General features: G+C 53.6%; 1 protein-coding gene across 1 annotated transcript in view; it reads left to right on the forward strand.

Moving 5' to 3' along the window:
* CAPN8 (calpain 8) overlaps nt 1–9,849 on the forward strand; it is a 42,672-nt gene extending 32,823 nt beyond the window's left edge. Inside the window, exons 15-21 of the mRNA XM_036277519.1 lie at nt 2,166–2,223; nt 3,651–3,715; nt 6,713–6,781; nt 7,190–7,268; nt 7,769–7,885; nt 8,765–8,823; nt 9,826–9,849. Coding sequence (XP_036133412.1) covers nt 2,166–2,223; nt 3,651–3,715; nt 6,713–6,781; nt 7,190–7,268; nt 7,769–7,885; nt 8,765–8,823; nt 9,826–9,849 — 471 coding nt within the window. The remainder of the gene's footprint in view (nt 1–2,165; nt 2,224–3,650; nt 3,716–6,712; nt 6,782–7,189; nt 7,269–7,768; nt 7,886–8,764; nt 8,824–9,825) is intronic.
* The last annotated feature ends 485 nt before the right edge of the window (nt 9,850–10,334 follow it).

Here is a 10,334-nt window from a genome sequence, read left to right on the forward strand (position 1 = left end):
GTCCTGACCCCGCTTTTCTCACTGTGTGGCCTGTCTCTTAAGAAAGCAGAAAATCTGTACTGGCCAGTTTGGCTCAGCGGTTAGAGCGTCGGCCTGCGGTCCAGAGAGACCCGGGTTCGGTTCCCGCTAAGGGCATGTACCTCGGTTGCAGTTTGTCCCCGGCCCTGGTTGGTCGTGCGGGTGGCAGCCACTCGATGTGTCCCTTTTGCATCGATGTTTCTCTCTCTCTCTCTCTCTCTTCCTCTCTCTCCTGCTCTATCTGAACAAAAAATGGAAAAATGTCCTCGGGTAAAGATTAAAAAAAGAAGAAAGCAAGCCCAGGACACGGTTCCCCTGCAGCCACGAAAGGACCCCTGGCGACGTGAGTCGGTCCGTGTTGCCAGCGGAGGCTCAAACCAGCACTTTTACTGACGAAGCCTCGTGGCCTTAGCTGCCGAGGGGGCACATTTAATACGAACATTAGAAACAGCAGGAAAATAGAAGCTCACGTTTGTACACTAATTCTTCGCACACCTTATCTTTTCTCTCCAGGAGCGCGGGGCAGCGTGGGGCACGTCCCCTCTCTGGGGGCGAAGGGACAGGCACAGAGAGGCTGGGGCACAGGCCTCGAGAGGGGCAGGCCAAGGTCCCAACACAGACTCGCAACATCCCATTTCCTTCCTGGCAAGCTAATGGGGAAAACAGTCTCATGCTGGGGGTTCCGGGGGTCCTCAGACTTGTTGCTGGACCACCCTGGGCCTGATGGGACCAGCTGCCCTCACAGGAGACACTGCTCTGCCCGGCTAGCACCCCGCTTGGCTTTTTTCCTTTTTCTTTATTGATTTTAGAGAGAAAGGAAGGGAGAGGGAGAGAGAGAGAGGAACATCGATGAGAGAGAACATCAATTAGCCGCCTCCTGCATGCCCCCCACTGGGGATGGGCCCACAACCTGGGCATGTGTCCTGATCGGGAATCGAACCGGTGACCTCTCGGTGCATGGGTCGATGCTCAACCACTGAGCCACACCAGCAGGGTGACCTCATTTGTTTTTAATAGAATTGCTGGGCCGGCTGGGGGAGAGGATGGGAGAAGTGGGACCACCCTGGGGACAAAGGATAAAACCACACTTCACGAGGGGGAAGTGACTGGGCTAAGGTCACACAGCAAGTAAAAGGCAGAGTCATGATTGGAACCCAGGGCTCAGTCCGGCGCCCCTCCTCTGTACCTTATTTGTCATCCTGTCTGACATCTGTCCTCCAGCTGAGGCTTCTGGAACCCATCTTCCCTCTGGCTCTGTGTTTATCCCAAGGGCCTGCGGGAAATCCCAGTCCCCTAAATCCCTGCTCCCAGTATGAGCTGAGCTACTGATTGGAAGGGCCGCTCCCACAGGTGCAGCGAGAAAAGCAGGTGCTTTGGGGTGAGACCGACTTAGGTTTTAAGATCCAGCTCGCCACTTGGCAGCCGTGAACCCCAAAGCCGTGATGTTGCATAGAGATCGCAGATTGCGTGTGTGTGTGTGTGGAGTTTAGCAGTTTGCAAAATCATAGCGTCTTTAAGCCTAAAGCGGATGAAGTCGTTCTGAAAAGCTGAGAGTATTCCACATCGGGGGTGTGGCCATCGGTGTTGCTCCTGTTATCTGAGACCCACCACCCTCAGCTGTGGGTTAAGCTCGCCCGAGAAAGGCAGTGCCCACCCCGGCTGCCTCTGCCCCGGCCGCACCACGCTCATGCCATGAACGCACACCACCCCCAGGCTGTGGGAACCCCAGGGAAACAGAACTTGAGTGTTAAAAGATGTCATCGGCCCTGGCCAGTTTGGCTCAGCGGTTAGAGCGTCGGCCTGCGGTCTGGAGAGACCCGGGTTCGGTTCCCGCTAAGGGCATGTACTTCGGTTGCAGTTTGTCCCCGGCCCTGGTTGGTTGTGCGGGTGGCAGCCACTCGATGTGTCCCTTCACATCGATGTTTCTCTCTCTCCCTCCCTTCCTCTCTCTCCCTCCCATTCTATATGTACAAAAAATGGAAAAATATCCTCGGGTGAGGATTAAAAAAAAAAACAAAAACAAAAGATGTCATCGCCTTTTGAAATCACAGGGCCCACGGTCCGGGTGTCTGACCCTACATTACTTTAGCATCTTGGAAATCTTGTCGGGGCCTGAGACATGACATGGTCTGCATTTCTCTTCCCAGGGTTCTGAGATCGGTGCCAATGAGCTCAAGACCATTCTCAATGAGACGTTTTCCAAACGTAAGTCCTTTCTTGGGGCTTTTCAGAAAGTCGTGAGAGCCTAAGAAATGCCGGGTTGGGGGTGAGGGTGGGGGTAGGTGCTGGGCCCGGAACCCCAGACGGGACAAAGGGGCCTTTGGCCTCCAACCCCAGGGTCCTGGTTCCCTCTGGGCCGAGAGAGCATCAGCAGGCAAGAGGAGATGGGACGGGGTGCTGGAGAGGCGGGGAGCCTGCTGGGCCCTGCAGGACAGAGTCTTGAGTCCCGGGAGGAGGAAGCTGGGCTGACAGTGACCTAAGAGGATTCTCCCACAAACAGTTACCGCGGAAAACTGCGGATTGAACCCCTGGAGGGCACCTGGGGGGTGGAGTGTGGGAAGGATGGTTTGACTGCCGCAGCCCAGGCAGTTCCCTACCTCATGCTTTAGCAAGTCCTGGGGGCTGTCAGGGGACCCAGCTGCCCCCAGGAGGAAACCCTCACTGTTCCCCTCTGAACCCCAGCCTCATGGGAGCTGGCACGGAGCTGGCTTCCTGTCTGGCCCAGCGATGGGTCCGGTGGAGTCTTCCAGCTGGTTCAGTGACAGGCATGCTCGCCCTCTGTAGCAGGACGCAGGGCACGGCTGGCGGCCAAGGGCAAGTCCTTCCAGAGCCGGGGCAGAGCCTGGCTGGATCCCCCCCTCCCCCTCCAGCTCTCACTCCTGCCTTTGCGGAAAGAGCTGGAGGAGGGGAGAGGGCCACTGGGTCTTTGGCGCCTTCTTGCCTGGCTCCCAGGTGTGGGCAGGTGAGGGTGCAGGCCAGGATTGGCTGCAGCTCCAGGGAGAAGCCCCCAGTTAGCCACTGGGGACAGCTGCTGTGAGCAGGTTAAAAGCACAGCTTGGCTGTGGAGCCAGATGGCCTGTGTCTGACTCTCAGCTCTGCCCCCTACTGGTCGTGAGATCTTGAGCCAAGTATTTAACCTCTCTGGGCCTCGGTTCCCTTATCTATAAAATGGGAACGGTGATACTAGGTACCACATGGGGTTATTGTCAGGGGAAGCTGGACAGTGCTTAGGACAATACCTAGCCAATAAGAAACAAGCCGTTTTATTTTATAAGAACTTACCATATACCAAGCACTGCGCTAAGAACGTTACTTATATGATGTCATTTAATCCCAGCCAGTGTTTGGGGGATTCTGGAGGGTAATAGTTGGCTGATGTCCCGTGGCTCGTGAGTAGCAGAGCCGAGGGTCAGACGCTGAGCCCTGACGCCGGTGCCACCAGTACCACCGCCCCAGGTGTGGGGACAGCGGGGGGTTCTGCCGGGGAGCCCGCCACGGCGCACATCCCTTTCTGTGGGGATCACACTTGGCTCCACTCTCTGGCTGGAGCCTCTGGTGGCCTCTTGCTGTGCAGATTATTCCCCCTTGTGTTCAAACAATCCTGAACCCCCCTTTTCTATTAAAATTGTTAGGAACAGACATAAAATTCAACGGATTCGACATCAACACTTGCAGGGAGATGATCAGCCTGATGGACGTATCCTTTAAACGGCGCATTACTTGTGCTTTTCTCTGTTTCCAACAACTCTTCAACCTTTCCCCGCGAGGAGGGCGAGGGGCAGAAAAAGGAGGAAGGAGGAGGGACCAGCGTGTACTGAAGGGGTGTCAGTGTCCCGCTTAGCTTCGAAGAAAAATGTCATCTCATGTTTGCTCCTCAATAGGCTCGAGACGATCTCTATTTTACGGGTGGAGAAACTGAGGCAGGCAGTGTTTAGTGACTTCTTTATTTATTTATTACAAAAATTTTTTTTTTCATTATTGATTTTTTAGAGAGAGAGGAAGGGAGAGGGAGAGAGAGACAGAAACATCGATGAGAGAGAACATCGATTGGCCACCTTCTGCATGCCCCCCACTGGGGATTTGGCCCACAGCCTGGGTATGTGCATGACGGGGAATCATATCAGCAACCACTTGGTGCACGGGTCCATGCTCAACCACTGAGCCACTCCAGCCGGGGAAAGTGACTTCTTTAAACTCCTGTAATTTAGGAATTGTGGGGCATTTGTGCCTGGCCTCCTGGTTAACCACAGTACCCCTCCTTCCAGGCTGTATTTCCACTCTCCTCCCTCTGCCCCTCCCCCTCCCTGCCCATCCCCATCCCAGCTGGTCTTTGATGCCAAGTCTTAACCTAGCCCTCCCATGGCCACTACCAACAGTTTTATCACACGAGATGAAACCTGTTTGTTTTCTCTGACCCAAGTTAACCCTCACTCCAGACTTTAGGGTACGTTCAGAGTTTTCTAGGCAGAAGGACAGCATAGAGAGAGAAGGGTCAATGTCAACTCCTTGACACCTGGCCTAGTCTAGGTCCAGTCACCAGGCTCCATGGGGCGGATGGTGAAGCAATTTCTTTAAAAACTGGAGCCTGGAGGGCTCCCGTCAGCTCTTAGGGCCTCAATCACAGTGCGACCTACTGGCCTCTGGGCGAGAGGAAGGGTGTTTACTTGCGCGGGGTCACGTGGGGTGTCCTGGCCAGCCGCCCTGCGTGCTGACCTCTGCTGCGGTCATCGGCACGCGGGGGCGGGGCTCCTCTTCTGGCCGCAGACCTTCAGATGCCGGGCCCTCAGCTCCGTGTCCTCCCGGCCTGCGGATCCACGTTGCTGCAAATGGTTCCTCGATCGGACCACTCTTCTCAAACTTGCGCGCGGACTTCAGTTTAGATGTGAGAGCGACCTAGTCGCCCCACGCATCCTTCCCGGGGTGTTGGCGTCGCGCGTGGCTCCAAGGGGGCTGTCGACTCTGTCATTCTTCAGGAGTGTCCGTGCCCCAGTTTGGATGGTGGGGGGCAGTGGTTCTGAACCAGAAATGCCCAGGGAGACTTTTGTAAAAATAAAAACTGGATTGAGCTATAGTTCACATGCCACATGAGGTGCCCATGGAAAGGGTCCAGTGCAGTGTTGTTTTTGGTGTATCGATAGTTTGCAAACATCACAACCCATTTCAGAGCATTTTTGTCACCTCCCAAAGAGACCCTGTGCCCATATTGGCAGTCACTCCCCATTTCCCTCATTCCCCCCTGGCACCCCCCTCCCCCAAACATAGCCTGTCTCTCTAGATTTGCCTACTCTGGACATTTCATTTCATAGAAGTGGGATCATACAACATGTGGTCCTTGGTGACTGGATTCGTTCACTTGACGTGACATGTCAAGTACTGCAGCAGGTGTCAGTACTTCATTGCCCGCGGGTTTTAAAAACACAGTTGGCCTAGTCTTACTCCTGGAGATGCCGAGTCAATAGGCCTGCATGAGGCCTGGTTCTTGCAGGTAATTCCATGTGGACCAAGGACCCCTGGTGCCCTGGGACAAGGGCTGTAGAACAGGCATCCAAATTCTGGCTGCCCCACTTATGAGGTGTATACATTTGGAGAACTTACTAAATGCTCTGAACCTCAGTTTCTTCTCCTGGAAAATGGGGCAACAATTTGTAGCTCCTATGACTGCTGTGAGGATGGAATGAGATGCAAGGATACTGAGTGCTTAGACCAGAGCAGAAGCTCCCCTTGCACACGACTCTTCTGAGCTGTGCTGGTGGAATCGCTGGTGGTCGGGGTGGGGTGGGGTGTGTGTGGGGGGTGTTGAAGGCTGTGGTGCCGTCAACACATCGGGCGCATCAGAGAGACAAGAACATTGATTTTCTTAAGGCTGAGGTTTACGCTTTTGGGCGCGAACACGACTTTTTGCTTGGCTAGTTGAAGGAGGTGAGACTGATGGTCTGTTCTAGAATTATAACATCTGTGCTGTGATACGCTGGGGTTTATCGATTACTTGTGATTCTGAGAAAAAGGTAGTTTCAGGGACTTAACTTCATGCGTAGGTACAGTTCAAAACCAAATCCCCAATGTCTAGCCCAGGGCTCAATAAAGATTTGGCCACAGAGGGTTCCACAGAACTTTCTGCCTGTTTTGGTTGAGGGTGGCCCATGAGCCACTGTGCTCCTGAGCCCTGGTGTCCCGGAGTCAGTGTGGAGAAGCTCGGAGCTGCCCTGGGGCACGTCAACCAGCACGTGGAGATTGTCATGGCTGAGAGCTTCCACCCGGTGCTCCTGATGACTCTTCTGATAACATTTTGACATTCTAACCAACCAATTATTTCCATTATCAATCACAGAAATTTAAATCTGGAAATGAGTCTACAGATCATATAGCTCAACCCTCTCGAAAACCCAGGTTGACTCAGGCGTTAGATGCTAATGAATCATACTGCTAGAGGGGTGGTTAGCCCCTGATGAGCCCTTTGCTTCCAGCTCTGTTTCTGACCTCAAAGGAGGTCCTTAGTGAGTGTTTGACTCTTTAGTCTTTACTTGAATTTGTTTCCCACCAGCCCTCCCCACCATGACCCCCAGGGCCCTGCTTACATGCAGACACGGATGTTCACCAAGGCCTGAAGGCACTCATTGTGCAAGATCATAAGAGACAGAAATCCATAAGACATGTAGACTTTGGTCTTGATCATGTTGGCCTTTAACATGCCAAGAGCAACGAGACGGGCACCTTGGAACTCGGGGAATTCAAGACGCTGTGGTTGAAGACTCAGAAATATCTGGTAAACTCTTCTGTCCCTGATGGGCATCCTCTGGGCTCTGGTCCCTCTCCCCTCGCCCTCCTGACACTCACACCTAGTCTAGTTCATGCCCTACTTTGACTAGCTCTCTAATCGTGGTCAAAACCAACACAGAACGTGGACACGTTATTCAGGAAGCACCACAAAGGCAACGAGAGATGCTCATGCCAACACCTTCCCTGAAAGCCCTACCATTCAGAGGGTGAGGGGGCATGCACTGGCCCTTAGCTCAAACTCTTCTCTTTGTTCTGAAAAATTCTTGGGGGTGTCAGTGAGGCCTCCTCTTGAGGGTGTCCCTGGCCTTCCGAGGAAGCGGTGGGGTGGAGGGAGACAGCTCTGGAAGGGGCCGTGAACAGCTGTTGGCTACCTGAAATTTCTCTCCTGCTTTAGGAGATCTACCTGGAAAGCGACTTTAATCACTCGGGGACCATCGAAGCCTACGAGATGAGGACAGCCCTCAGGAAGGCAGGTGGGGACACCTCCTGTGGACAAGGTCCTGGGACCTGGATGGGCTCATTTTGGTTATTTTGATGATGTCTGCTAGCGATCATTGGTGGTAGTTATGTTGGATGTCAAAGATTTGTTGAGCAACTTCCTCATTGAGGAAGGAGGGAGTGTTGCTGGGGTCTGGATAGTGAAGCACTCCAGGCTTTTCCATGGGCTTCACCTGTCCCTGGGAGGTGACAACAACCGCAGAGGGTGGGCAGAAGAGGCAGTTGCTCGCCTCTTTTTTTCTTGCTGAGACACATGTGATACGTAGCTGGTTAGTATGGGAGCTACAGGCCTAGTCTAGGACCAGGGAAGAGGCTAATCCTTTGCGAACAATCTCAAATTGGACGATCAGACCCTTCTGGTGTTTCTTAGAGGAGGCAGAGTCAGGCCTGGCCCGGGAGGTCAGCACCTTGAGTTCTGTTGGAGGCAGTGAGGAACCCTCCACTCCACCTGTGACCCAGGCCCCTCTGCCCACAGGTTTCACGCTCAGCGACCAGGTGCAGCAGACCATCGCCATGCGGTACGCATGCAGCAATCTGAGCGTTGACTTTGATGGCTTCATTGCTTGTATGATCCGCCTGGAGACCCTCTTCAGTGAGTCACTCTCAGCTTTGACCCCATCCCATTTCTCCCGAGGTATGGGGAGGGGCAGGAGGCAGAACAGACAGGCTTTGGGAGCCATGGCACCCTTGGGCAAGGCGCAGCAGAAACTAGGTGCTGAGGAAGCCCAGGCTGGCCGTGCCCAAGGTCAGGGGCTGCCTTTTCTTGGACCTGCAAAACTGCCACCAGATCACTGTGCACCTACTATATGCTGTCACTGGCCACGGCCAATGGGTCCAGGTAATGGTCCTTAAATGGCTTTGAGTATCTATTCACATCTCCATAGGGGTCATATAGAGAGCAGGTGTCACCTCCCAGGGAGGGGACATGGGCCCCTCTCTGGAAGGCAATGAATGGGTGTTCTCCTGACCTCTTGGGCCTTGGCCTCATGCTAAGCTATCCTGTTAAGGGAGAGAGGTTTCTTTCTACTGAGGGCTGGGAGTTGGTCGGTTCTGATGGGAAATGTTCAGGCAGCCAGAAACGAAGTAAAGGACCAGATTACCCACGAATGGGGTGGCTGTCATCTGCTCCATGCCCTCCCCGCCCTCCTCTGCCCCCTAAAAGAATGACAGTTTCTAGAAAAGAAAGAATTGCAAGTTTTCAGAGCTTCTGAGGGTGGGGATGACAAGGGTACCATCTCTGTTAACAGCTGGAAGTCTGTCCATCTGGGCGGGGGGCACCTGCTGCCCCACACCCTCACCCTGGGCACTGGAGCTAGGTCTAGGTATTCAGGGTCCCTGCAGCTAGGTGGCAGCTGGGGGGGTGTCGGGGGGAGGGCCCCAGGTAGGGATGAGGTGGACAGAGGCAGAACTCCGACTGGTCCAAAGGTTAAGAACATCCCTATCTAACCTCATTCCGTTCCTGGTGTTCTAGAGCTGTTCAGTCTCCTGGACAAGGACCAGAGTGGCTTTGTCCAGCTCTCTCTGGCTGAAGTAAGTGACTCAAGTTTTGATGAACTGCTTGCTGATGGTACTTTGAAGTTCTTGAAAAGTATAGGTACCGAGTGGTGTTTATTCATACTGACCTGTCTTATTTCCACGTGGGTACGACACATGTTCTATTGCGGGGAAGAAGATGATTGTCATGCAGGCTTTTAAACATTTTAAAATCAATCAATCAATCAATTAACTAATATTCTTATTATTATCATTAAGCTACACTTACATTCCAGATAATTTCAAGAATGCAAACCCTTGTTGATGTGAATGGGATTGCGGGCGGTGGGTCCAAGGGAAAGCGTGTGCCTTCTAGGATCAGATGTCTCAGATTGACATGTAGAAAGACATTAGAAACAAAAATTAAATTACAACCGAGTAGAATGAAGATGCAGAATGAACGAGTGGCCCGCTGTGTGCAAGTCACACAATGTCTCACGTCGACAGTGCCATAGCCCTTCTGTGGGGGCTGCAGGCATGTACAGCGGAGACCTCCACCCGCCTGAGGGGATGCAGCGGGGGGATGCAGTGGAGGGAATGTCCCGGGTCCGAGGTTCCTCTTGAAGACCAGGTTATCTCTGGCTCTGCCAAGTGGTCTGGACACAACCACTTTCTTTTCTTCTCCGAAGTGTGAATGCCCTTGACCCCTTCCTAGCGATTGGGGAAGGCCGTCCTAGCAACATATCTGTGGAGGCCGGTAGATGCCGGGCAATAGTGTTGAACCGGACATTGAGTGTATGTGTGCACGTTTTTTACATGCGTGAGCACACACGGCTGGTTTGGGCAGTCCCTTTGTGTCTAAGCTTTTCCTAAGCCACATGTCTGCGGTGCTCTGGCTCAGGGGTTGGTGACTTAGTTAGGGTTTCCTCTTATTGAGCAAGGCATTTACTGGGGGACAGAGATAGACGTGCTCACATTCGTGGGGGGCAGGAAATGCCTGGCAAAGTCCCGGTGGCTCCCAGAGGAGCAGCCAGCTCACCTGGTGTCCTTATTTTGCAGTGGCTGTGCTGTGTGTTGGTCTGACCCAGGGTTTGGACATCGGTGACGCTCCCTGCCAGCCTGCCTGCCTCTTTTCTCCCTCTCTTTACAATTTTGTGAACATTGATCCTCAAATGGCATTCACTGGTCACTCATCTTTGCCTTGCCTGTCATCGTTCCCTGAGATCCCGGCCTGTCCCTCCAGAGCTTTGGGGGAGTCCAGTGTCTCTTTCAGCAGCGTTGAAGTTGACCCCAGGACCCAGTGGAGGGACAGAAATGAATTAAAGTTGTGAGCCAAAATGCTTTCTGCCTTTTTCTTGTGACTTGCAATCTGGAGGGTGCCCTGGGCTTTTCTGAGGGGAAGGAGGCACACTTGGGAAAAGACTCGGTTCCAAGCTGGAAGAAGGAAGCTGTGGGTGACTTCCTCGGAGGAGGGGCTGCCTGCAGATCGAGCTGCTACCGGGCGGCCACCTTCTGGGAAGGACCCAGCTCCAGCCCTCCAAAGAAGGGGGCAGGGTGGCGGCTGGGAC

Source organism: Molossus molossus, unplaced genomic scaffold, assembly GCF_014108415.1.
Source record: "Molossus molossus isolate mMolMol1 unplaced genomic scaffold, mMolMol1.p scaffold_m16_p_23, whole genome shotgun sequence".
Lineage (NCBI taxonomy): Eukaryota > Metazoa > Chordata > Mammalia > Chiroptera > Molossidae > Molossus > Molossus molossus.